At 38.6% G+C, this 17,931-nt stretch overlaps 1 protein-coding gene across 1 annotated transcript; it reads right to left on the bottom strand.

The window, feature by feature from the left end:
• Positions 1-8,027: 8,027 nt before the first annotated feature.
• On the bottom strand, positions 8,028-16,053 carry LOC104263441 (programmed cell death 1 ligand 1). Its single transcript, XM_009820126.2, has 7 exons — positions 15,985-16,053; positions 14,952-15,305; positions 14,186-14,467; positions 12,734-12,844; positions 10,208-10,258; positions 9,172-9,237; positions 8,028-8,198 (listed from the first exon to the last, which is right to left on the bottom strand). The coding sequence occupies exons 1-7, from the start codon at positions 16,037-16,039 to the stop codon at positions 8,176-8,178; spliced, it is 942 nt and encodes a 313-aa protein (XP_009818428.1). The 5' UTR covers positions 16,040-16,053; the 3' UTR covers positions 8,028-8,175.
• Between the last annotated feature and the right edge of the window lie 1,878 nt (positions 16,054-17,931).

Below are 17,931 nucleotides of genomic sequence, written 5' to 3'. Positions count from 1 at the left end.
ACCCAAACCATTCTATGATTCTGTGATTCTCTGATTGCCGCCAACACAATAATAACAAAGGATCTTGTGCAGGATGAATCTTCTTTATGCTGTCCACTAACCAAATACAACCAGGGGCACAGACAATGATTCACGGACCTTTTAGTATAACAAATCATGCATCACCCTTTCCTAGAAACATCATTTCAGCTATTAAAATATTTGTATTCCAGCAACAGAACAGTTAATTAAGAACAGTAATTAAGAACAGCAATTAAGAACAGTAAACACATTTAGAATTTACATAATGACACTCAGCAGTAGTAAGCAAAGAGAGTTTTGTAGACCAAGAGTGTATCTTCCACTAGAATAATCAGAACCATTGGAAAATCTCAGCAAGCTTCCAAGCACACCAGCTCTTCTCCACCTTTAAAGCGGAAGTCAAACATAGACAGAAGTTCACAATAATTACTCAGACTTCAGTCTGAAAGATTAAAGGATTAAAGGACTAAGGAAAGGGTACTTGGTCCTTTTAAAGCTAAGTAGGTATTGTAGATAGACCCTTGTTTGTATTGTATTTCACTGCAAACCACGTTTGCACACTGACAGCACTTACGATGTGATCATGCAGGTATAACACAGGTGTTCTTACAAAGTTCCTGGAAGAAAGCATGGACATTGCACTCCACAGCTGGGAGCTGGGAGGAGGACTGTAACATCACCAGGCTGGCCAGGTGGCCTGTGCCCACCTCCACATGAACTGTCAAGTGCACTTCAGCAAACAAGGTATTGCAGGTGATCTGAAAGGCTGGTGAGGAATCCTGAACTGCTGGACTTTATTACAGATTAGAAATAGTAATCTTGCTATTGATTGGTTCATTCCTACATTCAATATTTCTGCTCTGCTGCTGACATACTCTATAACATTACAGAGATCAGCTCACGTCACTCTTTTCCCGTTCCCTCTCCTTCTACAGCCTTTGTATTTTTGTGCTGCAAAAAGTGCCTGCACAAAACGCAGCACAATGCCCAGAAATACAAACTCATCTGAATACCAGAAGCAATCAAGCTGTGTTAACATGGCATCCTACTTGGCTCCTTTTGGCTGAAAGAAAGCATCAGAGCAGTACCAGGCTAATGTGACTGTACTGCTTCTCATGCCTAAGCTAGTTTGTTTTGATGTAATTCAGATCTTCCTGCATGAAACTGACTTTTATGCTCATTTCATTGGAAAACAGACTATCTTCTCATACACATATGTACACTGCAAAAGACTAAGGAGTCCCAGTCACTGTTTGCTTTCTTTGTCTTTCTCTGTTACTGAAACTCCTTTGTCTTCTATACATCTTGCAGTTTCAAAAGCTTCCTTCCAACACTCTTATGTGTGCAAAAAGACCCAACCTTTTCAACGTCCTCATGAAATGACTAAACTGATTTTCCTTTCAGTGAAGGATCCAGTTTAAAAAAAAAAGTTTTAAAAAAAAAGTTAAAAAATCCTAGGTCAGAAAATAAACAACAACAAAAGCAGCATTAGATCCGCATACAAACTGCTTCTGTTCTACACCTCACCATCAGAAAGATGGTACTTTTTTTCCATTTCAGGGATTTCATAAAAAAACCTAGCAATGCATATTAACATTTGTTCAAAGTTTGCTTCTCAGGCCTGTCTCAGTATGTCTTGTAGACATAGTCTTCTGCCATCATTCTCTCCAACCCACCTCACCCTCACACCCTCTCACCTGCTGTTCCTTCCCTGCACCCTTATTGCAGTCCCTTGCTGTCCACCTCACCATGCAGTCAATCTACTGTTGGGTCCATTGCTTTATAGCTGATGCTCACATCACCTGTGACAGCCTGTTTGCATCATTTCAGTCTGCTCTCCGTCTCACTTCGGCTTTCAGGTGAAGAGATATCATTTCTCACTTTCTTCTTTGCTCCCCCTTCCTGTGAATTTTCACTGCTTAACTGCCACCTGTTGTATCTTTTTCACTGTCACTTCTTTTGTTCAACATCAAATACAATAATTCTAACACAACCTTGAATAATTTTTTTTTTTTGCCATAGATGTTAGAATAAGATTGGGCTGAAATTTGCTTAGGGAAAATATAATTAACTACATTTAAAATGCAGCTATGTATTCTAGAGAACACATGCCTTTCAGCTCTTAGCAGCAGCACTGAACACCACAGGATAACACTGTGGCGTGATGCACTGCAAATTTTCTTTCATATCTTCAGCTTCTACAGAAAGAAAGAATTTTCAGAGAAGCACAAGAAATTCTCCTCTTCCTAGCCTGTGCTCCTCCTGGGAATGCAGAAGGTGAAAGTTCCCAGACTTGCTGTACAATCAAAACAACCTACCATCTGCAGGTAGGGGTTTAATAACCAGAAGAAAGTAAGCAGGAACATCTAGATACAAATATATACAGATTTTTCGTCTCCTTACAACTCTTCCCTGAAATTCAGAATGAAAGATTTACAAACAGCAACAGACCAATGCATAAGCTGAAGAGGCTCGCTAGCACCACACTTCTGCCTTTGCCTATGACAGAAGATTGACTTGCGAGACAGGTTCAGCTTCTAAAACTCTTTAATCTCCAGGGTTTGAAGTTAGATGGACCTGTGTTTTAGGATCTCAAACTTACTCGATCTCTGGTTCAGAATCAGAGTCCACTCCCTACAAATCATTTGAAAATAAACTTAATTTAAGCAAATCTTAAGAATATAGGAAAAAAATCTGCAATCCATCAATCAGAAACACAGTAAACATAGGTTTGCATTTTAGCAGTGTTATACTCACAACAGATCTTTACGTAGTCATTGGAAGAATCAGGTTCACGTAACAGCTAAGATTTCCAAAGTTTTACAGAGTAGCTTTATTCTATTTTCATGATAGCAGAAACTGTCCAACTCTCATGATCAGTTTAAAACATGCACTGATAGCACAGCTTGTAGGCTGATCTTATTCAGGCTGTATGTCACAAAACAACTGACTGTGTTAAAAGGAAACCACGAAGTTTCTTAGGAATTTGTGAGCAGTTCCAGTTTCATTTTGATGTTTCATGCACTGAGTTCAGTCCTCTGCGTTGCTGAGAACGTGCATCCAAACAAGTTTGCTCAAAGTCTTCTGTAAAATTTATATGCTCAAATTCTGCTTTTAATTTTTTGCTGGATTTATATCCATTTAGAGCAGTATATAGCCTTGGCATCTGAAATTGCAGTTAGTAAGACTGTTCTGCATTCATGAAACTATCAAGTTGCGTTTTAAAAATTTTCATCAGATTAATTTTACAAGAATTCCCCGAGAGATGACCTAACATTTGCAGAACACCTTACCTGTTCATTTTCACCTATATCCATATTACTAAAAAAAAAAAAAAAGAAAAATCACAATGAGAGTAGTCAAACACTGCTGCCCAGCAAGGTTGTGACTCTCCATCCTTGCAAATATACAAAACTTGACAGGACAAAGCCGGGGCAATTAAATTTAAGTTGGCCCAGCTTTGAGTGGAAGTTTGGACTAGCTGACTGCCAGAGCTCCTTTCTAACATAAAGTATTCTATTCTATTAAACAACCAATGGATGTCTCTGTGCATTTTACTGTTACTAGGTACTATTTAGTTCCATACTGCAGTTCATCACTCTGTCTTAATTTATGACCACATCATGAATGGGAGACGTAAAAGACGACACAGTGGTCTCTTCCCAGGTTTCTTGGATGCATTGGTGCTACAGGTGGGACACACATACTCTTTTGTCTCCAGTTAGTTCCTCATCACTTGGAAGAATTGTGCTTTAGCTCCACGCAAATAATGGTTGTGGCTTTAGTCCCGTAAATCCTGGCTGGTTTGGGATGATGTATGATGATTGCCTGCCTCACAGTTCCAGTCTGACTCAGACTGTGAAATCATGTCTCCTGCTGCCTGGTGCAGAGCAATCCACCTCAACGAAACCGCTGTTATACTACTTTCTTTTCCTCAGTAAACTTAACCTGTGTAGCCCTATCACATAAAGTAATTCCTGGGTAGCGTGGCTTTTTTCCAGAAAAACTCCATTGACCTCTTTGGCAGCTGTCAGAAGTCAATGGTTTGGATGACTGGACACTTGAAGGAGAAAGAAAAGTTCATAGGGCCAGAGTTGAGTTTGAGCTATGATTTACAATTAAAATCAAGTTTGCCTGATGTCCTAACATTTTCAGTAAAAGCAAGGAGTTAAAGATGGCAGCAACCTGAGAGCTGCGCTCTTTTTGTAACTATGTGAGAGTGGGGGAATTGAATCTTCCTAAGGGACTTCTTCCTGACCGATGCTTATGCCTACTATTTCTCTTAACTCCATCTTCAGCCTCCACCTGCCACCAACTCTCGAAGGCCTTGTTTCCTTCATGGCCTTCCACACTAAGACAGATAGCCTATTTCGGGAGAAGTATTTATGCAAAGACACCTTGCAATTAATAACATTTTTAAAGTATTTATTAATGGTAAAATAAAGAAAAAGGCAGAAAAATATGAATGATGTGCAAGTCGTGCAGAGCCAATAGGCATTTTGAGGTGGAAAAGGAGACAATCCTCTGCCAGAGACATTGTAAAAGATGGATGTCCCAGCTGGAGTCATGGTGGTTCCCAGCAAACACCTTTGCAGAATACCAGTGTCCTACCAAGGGTGACTCTCTACCTGCATAAAGTCCTCAGGGAAGCCTTGTTTTGTTGATTGCTATGTTCCTTCTCTTCTGATTAGCCCTTTGCTTGCTTACCGCATCCACAAGTTCCTCACTGTTTGTTGAGGAATCTCTACCTCCCCTGCACCTAGGTGTCTAGTTTCCCTGCAGGTATTGAGACTTCTTCTGGAAGAAAAACAAAAGTGTTCCTTGTTCTCTTCCCACCCGACAGAAGAGGTAGCCCAAAGTTACTTTACAGTCACCATCACCATGTTCTACTCATTCTGAGCCAGCTCTGGCTACGATAGGTTTTCTTCATGTGGTCGTTTTGGGACAAGGAGACAGAAAGCTCAGTGCAATTGCTTAAGAGTCAGTGATCTGCCTTGGGCATCTCATGAACCCAGCAGTACCCGGCAGGGACTTGGCTGGCACAATCACCTAGATTGCAGGACCAAAGAAATATGGAGGAGACAGGGAATTGGGGAGAAGATGCTGCAAAACTAGAAGTCCCACTGTCAACATATGCAAAAGCAGAAGTTCCACTGTTAACATCTCTGCCATTTTGCTGTTTAGCCCATGTTTGGATGATGCACCATTGGTACACATCACTCAATGACATTACAGTTACTTTTTCGGCCAAAAGGGAAAAGGGACACACATCCTGCATGCTGTTCCATGAAAAGCCCTGAAGGTCAATAGCAATGATTCTATTTTTCTGATTATTAGTTATTCTTCAATGTAATTGTTATTAGTAATAGCATACGTATTCTACAAAATTGAATGCTACATCACAAAACAGGCCACCAACCTGTTCATAATTACATTTTTCAAATGAATGAGTCCTGAACTCAAATACCAATAAGCCAATTTAGATTATGCATATGAACCAGGCTTTTCTGAGCACTTCTGGGCATCTAACAATGCTTGGCCATTAGGAAGCAAAATGCAGCTTGCTAAAGCTGTCTGCTCTAGCTTCCTACTGGATTTCAATTTCCAGATATCCAAAACCACTGAAGTAGTATGTAAAAATTGTTAATGGAAGGAAAAAGATTATTACAAATATGGTGTTTAACTACTTTTTTATGTTAGGATAGGAAGGATTTCCTCTCACTTAGTTCTCATGACCTAAATGCATCGTATTTTCAGTTGGGTGCATATTCTCCCTCTGTCAGGAGTGGAAAGTAATTGTGTCGAAACAACTCATGGCATTGGAGGATGAGCATGTGGGCCTGTCTTCCTGTATTCATAAAAATGAAGCAGAGACACTTAGCTTATCCTAAAAGCCTAATTTATAAAATTAATAAAATTAGATTAGACAAGTTCTGGTTTGGATGTCAGAGAAATATAAACTAGAGCTTATTTAGAGACGACAGGTCTTTTCACATCATCCGTTATCCCCCACACATCCTGCTTTTCTAATGAAGTAGCAAAATTTCAAGCTTTCTATGAACAACTCAGGAATTCAAGCACTGGCATTTTGTATGTTAGGGTTCAGCTACAGAATTTTAGAATGTATTTTTATCCCCTCATTTCATTATCTAACTCATCTGATACACAGCATTGTCAACAGTAACTTACATTTTCTCCTGCTGGAAAAAGATAAATGTAACAGTTCCTGCTGTCCGGTGGAGCTTGATGAAGACATTGACTTCGGTTCCATGATACTAAGCATGCACTAACAGCACTGCCTTGCAAAGGTTGATAATAACTAGAAGGAGCAGACTTTTCACTTTTACTTTAATATGCAAACAGCTGTTGCAGTCTCAAAAAGGAAGTAGAAAATGCAGAGGTTGTCTGGAAGGGGAATTATTTATGTGGTGATATGAAACTACATTTGCGTTTTGAGGAGAGTTAGTGCTTTTTCTACAAATGGCTCTAATATTTCAAAGCCATTCTTGCACTCTGGGAATAATTAAAAGTTGGCCATTGCCTTCAGTGACACCCAGACTGTGGCCTCAAAAAGCATGCTGGGAAGCAGCAGGGGATATTCAAGTTCACATAGCATCCTTGAAGAACCGAATGGCAGGAATCAGTATCAGAATATGCAAGCTCTGCAATGAATTAGGGAAATCACTCTATAGTAACTATTTTACTTAACTGAGGTCTACCAACTCCATTATGGTTATGAGGTGCATTTCTCTATCCTACTATATAGGGCATCTTGCTGAGATGTAGTAAGCACAACTTTACATTAGCTAGATCTAATACTGCCAGCAGTGAAGCCCTGGGCTGAGGGCTGCATTCACATCCTTAGGACTGCACAACAGACTCATTTACTTTAAACTGAAAAATAAAACCTGAGTCCAATCAGATTCCAGATCTCCACTGCCTCTTCTTAGTGGGAGCCATTAGACGGATGACATGAGTGTAGACGCTATTTTACATCCAAATCATAGATACCCAATTTTCCCAGAAAAAAACACAAGTAGTGCTAACAGTACTTACTGACAAGTCAAAGACAGCAGGAAAAAACACAAGAAAAACAAAACATTTTATTAAAAAAATATAATTGTGAATAGCATTGTAATAAATATTTTCATCTGTGTATGTCCCCAAAAAAAAAGCTATGCACCTAGCAAAATGTAACAAAGCAATAGCTTAAGAAATGGGATCCAGGAGCATGTTGCCTCAGCATTTCTTAAGTAATCATCACATGAGCATGTATTTCATGTCCTGGAAGTGAGAAGGTTCTCTTTCTTCTATTCCCAAGATGAACAAAAAGGCAGTCCAAATCAAGAGCTCTTCTTTCTGAATGTCTGAAGAGTTGCATTATCCCCAAATGGTAAATCAGAAGATTAATGAGCAGTAACTAAGTAGTGCCAGCTATATCACAAGGAAATTAAATCCCCAAAACACTTTTCAGAGAAAGAGATCAAGAAACTCAGTATTATCTAATAATTTCCAAACCATGGTTGCCAAGAGGGATACAGCATCTATTTCAGGCTTTCGCTGTGAGTATCTAGTATTTTCAGCTCTACAGTAAGGATAAAAAATGCCCTGTCTGTATGGCATCTTGTCTTGTTGCACCCTTATCTTTTATGAGGATCAAAGTATTGAAAAACATCTTCAAAAGCTGGAAAACAAAATCTCTGCAGGAAACTGAGAGCTGGGGGGGTGGGGTGGGGTGGGGGCTGGGGGTGCAGAGGAAAAAAGAAAAGAGAAAAAGGAAAGCCCAGAAGATGGCCTATTCAAGAACTAGCTATGAAATTCATAATGGTCATAGACCTAAAGTGCTTTACCTTAAAGATATTTTTCATGAAACATGTCTTTGAAAGTGCTTAAACTTGAGAAAGCAGAAACCTGTATATTTAAATAAATACCCTCATACCTAGTCACATATACAGAAGCCTGAATCCAAGGACTTTTTACGTTATAATAATTCTATTAACTTCATTGCAGCTTTTCCTGAGTTACAACGATATGGAAGTAGATTGCCATTAAAGAATAAAACCAAAAAATCAGTATGCCCCTTAATAGACAGAACACAGAACATCCAAGCTGTCAAACCTTCACCACAGAGCAAAAAAGCTCCCCCTGCTTTCTCTAGGTCTTCTCAATATGCATATCTGGAAAAGAAAGAAATATAAGAAAAAATTACCAAATTACAAAATTATGAAGTCACAGAACACTTCATGGCTTTGGGACTCTTTCCTAGAGTTTAGAGGTACCAAAAAAAATTCCTTTGTGGTCAAAATTAAAGATATAAAATGAAATTAATTAAAAGGTCAAATAGAAAAAGATGATCATGGGAGGAAATAAAGTGGTAGTTCAAACGCACTGGAGGGAAGCGGTCTGTAGCAACTACAGTCGAATTGCTGTGGCTTAGATCACCCACTCTTTTAAAATCTTCTTTTAAAGTCTTTCAAATACATTCAGTGCTCTATCTGTCAGTATCCCTAGCAGCATATCCCCAGGTCCTGACTCTTTGACTTGGAGATCTATACCTGAAGGACCAGCAGGCTTACCTTTATTTACGTTTACACCAGTAAAGTGTAGCAGGGAGGAATTTGGGATATAATTAATACAAGTGCTTTAGAAGTCAGAAAGAACATGAAAGAAAAACCTCAATAACTTCACCCTTCTGTTCCATACCACAGTATGTTTCAGAGATTTCAGAGATTTGGTCATTTATTTTCTTGCTTTGCTTGAGACAGAATCTCATGGCTTGAGACTTGTTTGAATGGCCATGATGGCTTAAGGTCTCCCTACCCATTGCCATCATCCCTCCTTTCTGTGTAGCAAAAGTGTGAGCTAGACTAATTTGGGTTGTTATATATCTCCACATCACATTTTCATTTGCATGGCTTTTCTTTTTATTTTTGAAACCAGATTAATTATTTGATATAACTCCCAGTACACAATGAGTTATGGTGGTAAGTTTGTAAGACAGAGAATGGGAAGGCTGTACTTCTCTTGAAGGCTCTGTCTGTTGAAACAAGGGACTAAATAAACCAGCCATGAATCAAGGCTCTGATGACCATGGACAATTTATGCTGTGTGCAATTTGCTACTATTTTTCCCTTTATCATTTATACTTACATTTCAGCTCTTCATCTTCAAAAGAAGCATCTCTACAGTCATGTGTATCCTTATCTTTTGACAGGTCTTTAAATAAATGACATACATACAGATAACAGTCAGCATAGCTTAAACTTTTCATACAGTGATAAATCTTTGGTAAAAGCTGCTATCTCAGGCCGTCCAGGAACTACATGACTTAAATGCAGATCGGGAGAATAGATTAATACCAAATGTTGTGTCCTTTTTGGGCAAGTATTCTCAAGAGAGGTTTTCTTAGGAAAAACCCCAACTGCCAGTATGAACTAACTTTCACACAGCAGTTTAATTTGAAGTGGTCTCCAAATAAAACAACACAACAAATGAAAAAAAAACAAAAAAACACGAGCCATCATGAGAGGAGGCTAAAGGATTTTAATCTCTTCTCTCCTACTGTAAATATTAATTCTCTCTACTCTTTCCTCCATTTCTCACTGTCATGGTGGTACTGGCCATTCACTGAGCTTTCCTCATAGCAAATAGCACCATTATCTCAACAGGAGGAAAAAGAAACTGTTAGGGAAGCTAAAGCTTCTTCCTGTATTTCTCTCAACACGGCCAAACCCTCTGTCCTCAATGTTGTGACAAAGACCCTCAAATGCACACTATAATACTGGAGAAAACACAGGATCATGCCAACATGGCTCAATTGCAGCATAGAGTCTGCCGACCAGGATGTGCTGCCATCCTGAGGTATATATTCCAGGGAGCATGTCCAAGCCTGTCACACTTTCCAAAACACAGCACACCACTCTGTGCTTTTCTTGTGCATATCAGGACTGTATCTGCTCCTGGAAAAAGTATGCTTTTCTTTCACGTTTTCCTTACAAGAAGTTAGCATAGTAATGAAAAGTCACTCTTCAATTGTAATTTATAGTTGTTACATAAATGAAAAGTAGAAAGCAAAGTGAAAGTTGAATGTAAATGTGCATTCGGTTGTCACCATTACAAAGTAAATTCTCAAGCAATTATTTATGCAAGAATCACACTGAGCTAGATTTATGCTGTGTGTACATACTTGCTATTGATGAGATAGCCACAGGTGTTCTGTTGTGCTTATTTGCTCTAGCTGAAAGAAAATAAGAGAGAAAAATCAAAAAGAAAACTAAATACTTAATTTAGATCTAATGGGGGCTTAAGCACACTGGTGGGAAGGGCATAGTTAGCACAGTGTAATCAGTGGTTCTCAAAATACTCAATTTCTTCAAAGACTTTATGTTTTTTAGTGCACCCAGTCTGTCAGTTTCCTTTCCAATTTCCTTTCCTTGTTCCTAAGCCAGAACTCCATTGGTACTATACACTAAACTCACTGAAAAATAACTTGTTCAAATGGCTTTCCATTGTATATTTTCACCCAGAATTTGAACATATTGGGCAAGAGGGAACAAGAAGGGGATCACCTTCTCATTGCTTTTTGAGGGGGAAAAAGCCCATATTCCAGTGCGGTTCTGTTCTGAAAGAATCACTTGTGTGGTCATTTAGGACAACCTGGGTTTTAAAAGAAAAACCTGTTGCTGCTACTTTAGCTTCTGAATCAACTTGCAGTTTATGACACAGACACTTATATAACATAATCATGATAATCACATACATCATGACATGTATACACATTATCATGTATACACACAAAAAATAAATATTACTCAAGTAACCTATGAAAATTCTGACCTTCACTGAAATCCCCAGATGGGAATCTTCTGAGATGTCAAGGATTTTGCTGTCCCTTCTTCCACTTTCATGTTCTGCTCCTATTCCTATTATGTTCTTAGGACAGGTATATTCTTATACATGCAGGGTTATCTACAGGCCTTGTGCAGCTTGTTAGCATCACCTGCCAGCCTGTTAAGCTTACAAACACTTCTCCCAGGACATGTTTCCATAGCGCTAATGCAGGACATAAGTTTCTGACCAAAACACTGAATATCCACGTTTAGTTCAATTTTGTATTTATTTTATGGAACTTTAGCATGAACGCTCAGTGTAGAGTTTGCTTACAGATGGTTTTGTGTAATTTCCAGGCAGAAATTAGGGCTGATTCTGGTTTTCACTGTGCAAAAGAGAGCTGGCAGACAAGAAAACCAACAGTTCTGCTACATCGCCTCGGAAAATAGTGTGGAAGCTTTTGAGATACCACTTGAAAAGACAGCACAACTAGCCTTTGCATTAGTTCCAGCTGAGTTTCATGCTAGCTACACACATTTACATCTCCTATAAAATTGAAGAATTTTGAGAGGAGCATTTAGTCAACTATCTCTTTCAGGTTTTGGCAGCATTTCTGGTAGTAATTTACAGAGTCATGCCAGTATGATATTATAATGCTAAGAGTACTGTATCAGCTTCGGTGCCTCTTGTACATTTTCTCTGCAGACAAATTGACAAAAAAGAAAATTCAAAAAGTTAATTGGACAAAAAGAAGTAGCTACACATCAGCTAAAAAAATCCACGAATTTGTTATACAGAGGAATAATTCTGGCCAAAACCAGAATGTTCAGGAGAAACACTTTCCTTTTGACATTTTCAAATGAGTCCTACAGATGTTCTGAGATCTGCATGACTTTATTTATCTGTTAAAATGAAGAGTAAAAAATACCCCTGAATATAAAATCCTCAGACACACCTACCTTCCCTCCAAGGAAAAAAAAAACCCACTAACAACCAAAGAAAAAAACAAGTAACAGTACTTCAGGTTAAGCAGCACGTTTCAAACATCTTTTTCTTCAATTTGGGGGCAAACCATATTCTTTTCATGCTCAGATACCCTAAAAATTATTTCTCCAAGTTTCTTCTTTGGTTAGCTAGCAAGTGAAAAAAAATGACCACCAATGCTTTAGCCTTCAGCATACTGTGATGCTGAAAATGTGCAATTCAAGTCAGTGAATTGAAAAAGCTCAAAACTTAACAAGGAAATGAATCAAGTGGTATGAAGGCAGAGTGGGAATATTCTCTCTTGTGAAAAAAAATCTTTCAGACTCAAAACCTTGGACATATCACTTCATATACAGTCTACTGTTTTTATGGTATTTTAACCAGAATAAAGATATATGTAGAATTCATAACAATTAGTTCACTTAAAAAAACATGCACTCACAGTTCAGTGAAATTTTTCAGAGCATGCAGGAGAAAAAAAAATACGTAAAAACCCCTCCAGTGCCCTGTCTGCTCCCAGCATTCTGGTCCCCAATCAAAAGAGAGGACACAGAATAGGAAACGTCCATTTCCAGTAGGTGCACAACCTGTGCTTTGATGTTTGAATAGATTAGACACTAATCTTACTGCTTTAGATCATTACCTAGAAGAAAAATTAAGAGAGACGCATGGGTAAGTGCTTTGTGAGGGGCTGACAACCTGTTCCACTCTGCTAACTTGCTAGTATTTAACTAAGCCAGATAAAGAAAAAGAAATAAACAATGTGCTAAAAAATTCAGTGGTTTCAGGATGAAAGATCTAAAGCAGACTTTTATCACCTCATTCCACCTCTGCAACGATGAATTAACAGAACAGATTGATAATAACTGAGATCCACTAAAATAAATAATTTGAATACCTTTTCTTATGCAAAGCATAAATAGAAGCACTAATCCGAAGAAAGCAGTCACAATAAGAATTGCTCCAACAAAGCGTCTGCTCTCAGTCCACAGAACACCATCAGCTGAATCTTTGAGAAAAACAAGTGGGACAAAGACATTACATAATTGCATAAGCTTCTCCCTTTTCATTTTCACCATATTATTTTTGTTATAGGCAGTTCAGACACAATAACAGCATTTTAGATTGTGTCTAAGGTCAGGTGATGATGGTGCACTTCGCCGTATCTCATTATCCCAATAAAGGAAAAAAGAGATACAGCATATTCGTATTTATCTTTGCTTCCTGCACTCCATGTGATATGCCTTTGATTCCCGTCACAAATTCTGCTGGTCACCAAGGTACCAAGTGCTACTAACTTAGTTTCCCATCAGGACTACAGGAAAGAGCTGATTAAGAAAGACAACCAAGATTCCCTTTCATCTGGTAAAGCTCTGAATACAAAGGATAAGCGGCCTCTTTGAATCCCAGAGGCATTTCTTGTTAAAACCAAACTTGCCCGCTCACCACTCGTTGAAAGCATGACTTGGCTTTCTCACTCTCAGCTGCCTGTTCCCACCCCTTGTCAGTCCCAAAAAGTGTGCCAGCACAGGCGTTTTTAAAACTGTGTGGTGAACAGGACCAGAGAAATGACCTGACCAAGTAACAGTCTTATAAACAGAAATATTATTTTTGAGTTGGATCAGATCTCCAGTCTGGTTGAAAGCTTGTGCAAACATACCAGTGTACAATGCAGAAATTAAGAGAGTAATCAAAAGCAAAAGCAGTAGGGGTGGTGCCCAGTTAAAAGGTCTAATGAGAAATTGTATTGGTCTTCTCCATTCATGCATCTTCCTTCAATCCAGTCTTTATGAGGAAAAAAATGTGTGTACAGTTTGTTAAATCTAAATATGCTCAAAGCAAAGGCTGTAGTGGCAGGAAAAGATCATATTGTTCAAATTTATTTGACAGTTATCATCAGCAAAACAGAACGTTCTTGGAAGATGTGTTTAATTTTTATGGGAGGGTATCATTTCTAGGCTCTGAGCTATATGCTTTTCAAATAATGGAACTTTTTTTAACACTCAGACTCAATTTTCACATAACTGTAGGTTATGCAAAATTCCTGTCCTTGAATTCCATCCACACATGCATGCTGAACATGTTAGTAAGATGTGTACACTAATAGCAAAACTCAACAACACAGGTATTTCTTTTTAGCCTTTTTAAAATTAGATAGGAAAGAGAAACAAATCATGGCTGATTCCACTGGGAAAAAATTCGCTGTACTGAAAGTTATGCCTGTGAATTGGGTTAATGGTTGGACTTGATGATCTTATAGGTCTTTTCCAACCTTAATGATTCTGTGATTCTGTGAAAATGACATAGTACCTTGAAGCGTATTACCATAAATGAACCTTAGAAATGTTACCTGCTATGTGTAAAATGGCAGATGTATTTTCTTGCAGCTCTTTATTCCAGAATATACAGTAAAAAGTCTCATCTATCCTACTTTTGATTGTAAGGGTACTTGTCACACGATACAGCTGGTCACTTCCAGCTTCGTAACTTGTGTTCGCCTTATCAGTCAAATCTTCATATTCTCTGTTTTGCCATATCACTTCAGCTTGTGGGTATCCTTCTGACTGACATGTCAACTTCCATTTGTTGTCTCCTGTGCTCACCACTCCTTGCGTTATAGTTCTATAAGGAGCTAAACAAATGGGAGGAAATTATTACTAGTAGGAAGCTAAAAGAACAGCATATATTAGCAAGACACCTTTTCTTTATCCCTAGCCCCTGGGCCAAGTTTCTGTACATCATCTTGGATTTTGTAAATAATACTCTTGACAGGAAAAGTAAATATCAGTACTGTGTCCCTCCGTAGTAACTAGAGGTATAGGATTTATTACAATTTTGATGCTGTTAGAAAACTGTATTAGCTTTTTGGTCTTTGCCCTGTCTAAATGGTTTTTGCAACACCATTCCTCATACGTCGTTGTGGGAAATAACAGACAGAACATGGATTCAACCTAGATAGAAACACAGTTATACAGCTGCACAATGGCCATGAGGCAGCCCCTGTCTCTGGAGAGGTTTCTTTAAATGTTAAACCAAACCTGTCTTACTCCAGGGTCTCCTCTGAAATCTTTTAACAGTATCAGATAGCACTGAACCTCCTGCAGTAGCACTCTCACCCTTAACTTTCAGATTGATTGTCTTGTAGTCGGCTCCCCCGTAGCCAATAAGACAGCGGTAAACCCCTGCATCTCTGAGCTTCACATCAGTGATCTGAAGGAGAGACTGTCCCAAGTTCAGATTCTCTTTCAACAATTTTATTCTTCCCCTAAAGTCACTGTGCTGACTTTTGAAGTCTTCCTCTCCTTTGAGAAGTACATAAACCTGCTTCTTTAACTCATCTTTCTTTTCCCAGCTGACACTTAAATCTCTAAACTTCAATTTCCCATTCACTGGAAATGTGCATTCCATGGTCACATTGTTCCCATGTTCCACAGTGTAGAGTGGCTGGGGGGCTTCAACCGTGAATAAAGCTGAAAAACAAAATTTGGAAGAAAACTTAATTTTCCAATTGTAAGCCTAATCTTCAAAGTCATGTCTTACCATATACACAGGACATTTTAAGGACCAAAAGTATCTGCCCTGTTCAGAAAAGTTAAACATTTTTGCATGCACTTGTCCAAGTTTGGGACAAACTGGGCTATTTATACCTGCAAACACCTGCTTCGTGCACACATGCAGTGTGATACTGTCCTAAAAATAGGCAAATGTGTGTGCGCAGCCCCTCAGCTGCTGCTTTCAGAACACTGCCACAATTACAGGCAATTGTTAGTGCCTTGGATGGGAATGTTCTGTTTATATGAAAATGTCAATTGTTTTTACATGCAATGTTAAAGAATACATGACAATTCCCAGGTTTGACAGTGCCAATAAAACCTTTTGTTTAATGCGAACAGTACCTTGTCTGAAATGGTGTCTGTGCTGAAACACCAATAGGGATTTCAACCTGGCCCCGTACCAAAGCACACATATTAAGCACACACATCTAGTTTAATGTAAAAGCATGCTAAGACCTTCTTATTTATAACATTAAGAAAAAAACCCCAAATGCTAGCACCTGAAGGAGACTGAGGGACTAACATTTTTGCGCTTCTACATGGAAAGGAAACATACTTAAACAGTTCTACTGCTTCTTATGACTCAGCTTCTTACCATTTAGAAAATGCCAGTAGAATAAAAATATATACAAAAGCAAAGGCTTTTCCATGATGTAGATAGAACCTAAAATGATAAAATAATAGACAAATATAAATATCTGATAATTTTCTAACTTGTGCTGTAAAATACACTTTGTAGTCACTCCACACAAAGAACTGGACAGAAAGCACTGAATTCCACTCTAGACGAAAACATGGCAAAATTGCATCTTTAACTACAGTAGATGATCAGACAGAAAGCTTCCTGCATGGGTCCAGGAAGAACATCTAATTTTATTTGCTTTAAACATTTGTCTGTGGTTATGGCAAAACATATGCTTTATCACTATCTGTCAATTAGTAAATAAATACTCACAAATACCCAATTGTTACCCTACACTGTAGCAGAGAGTGTTACTCCTGCTAGGAGAAGAATGGAGTCTTCTATACGCATTCAGTGGAAGAAATAGAACTTAGTCCTTCCCCACCTGTTTGCCTTCTTTAACATCCTGTGAACACACCCTGTTTTATAACACCTGTTCTCACAGTACTTACAACAGGGCTGGTGAAGTTACATATATTGTGAACAGAATTCATGCAGTAATTAATCATTTAACAAGTATTTACACAATAGTGCCTCTGTAAAACAGTGACAAAAACAGTCAGCCTACAAACAAAATCTATTTTCTTGAACTTCTGCTGCTTTACCTCTGAACATGTAAATTATTTCAATTTTCTATCGGAATTTTTTCCTCTCTTTATTGACACAGCTTTTATACACCTACACAACACTTTAACATTATAAAACATTGATTAATGTCAATTCATACACTTAACCTTCACACACCCACTGCACTTGCTAAGTATTTTAAGTCAGAGCAATACTAGTATCAAACGCTGCCATCATTTTTCAAATTACTCTAAAGAAAATTTCAAACTCATTGTAATGGAAGTCTTTCGTGAGTACAGAGGACTGTAGAATTTTATCTAAATAAAGTCCTCATTCTGGATACCCAAACAGCCACAAAAACAAGGGAAGATTGCCTTCAACTGTTTTCTAGTGGTAGTTTCAGCACTTGCGTAAGAAATTAGGCAACTGTAATACCCATCACGCTTCCTAACTGATGAAATTCTACCTGGACTGCAACTCTTACCATTTTTGGTAAGATGTTTTGTCTTTCCTTCTCTGGTTGTCAACTTTAAGATGATAATAAAGTAACAATATTGTCCTGAATCATAAGACACATGTGCCTTTACAGTGTTGTGGCTTAAGGGAATTAGACTCCTCATAAGAATTTGATTCAAGCTACTTTTTTCTACAGATTGCTGCTGCCTGATCCCAATAGCAGGTTTGCAGAAGGCAACACAGATGGAGCTGAGAAAAGGAGTCCATCTAATACATTGTTAGGCAGGCATAAGCAATTACAAAAGGTTGTTCTGAAAACAGGGACAGGAAAATACAAGTAAGATCCTCAGGGTGATTGATAAATAAATATCGTTAGGTACCCAATTCATTCCTTAGCCACAAGTGATGTTCTTAAAAGCACTAGCAAACTGCTGCCTAATCCTGTGAGTACCTAAGAGTTTCTGGTGATGCGGACGCGTGAGAGTGCCTCCATTATGGTGCCACTGCCTGAGTAACAAGCAGTCCAGAGCATGAACTAAGCTCCAGAGTAAAGCTTCTCAAACAAGGTAGAGGCATACCAATCTCACAAATGTGCTCTGATCATATTTACAGGGAAGCCTGCAGAAGAGCGAGCCACTGAGACTGATGGGTATAGGTGTGCACCTCTCTGTGCTCCCCATGCCAGAATGACCAGAGTTGCAGCACGCTCAGCCCCAAAATACTTTCTACTTTTTTTAAAGTAGACGCTGTAGCTGAGAGATTGCTCAGAACAAATAGCATGTGCACTACAATCACAGAAAGATACCCATACCCACGCATGCAACCCATACCCACTTT

The sequence above is a fragment of the Gavia stellata genome, chromosome Z, assembly GCF_030936135.1.
Source record: "Gavia stellata isolate bGavSte3 chromosome Z, bGavSte3.hap2, whole genome shotgun sequence".
Lineage (NCBI taxonomy): Eukaryota > Metazoa > Chordata > Aves > Gaviiformes > Gaviidae > Gavia > Gavia stellata.
This window is presented reverse-complemented; position numbering and strand designations above follow the sequence as displayed.

Bases quoted from the DNA above. Each gene is read 5' to 3' on its own strand.
- LOC104263441 (XM_009820126.2), bottom strand. From the start codon at position 16,039: ATGGAAAAGCCTTTGCTTTTGTATATATTTTTATTCTACTGGCATTTT. The intron at 12,845-14,185 runs GTAACATTTCTA...TTTTTCTCAAAG, and splicing joins TGCCATTTTACACATAGCAG to ATTCAGCTGATGGTGTTCTG. The intron at 8,199-9,171 runs GTAAGTATAAAT...TTTCTTTTCCAG, and splicing joins TGAAGATGAAGAGCTGAAAT to ATATGCATATTGAGAAGACC.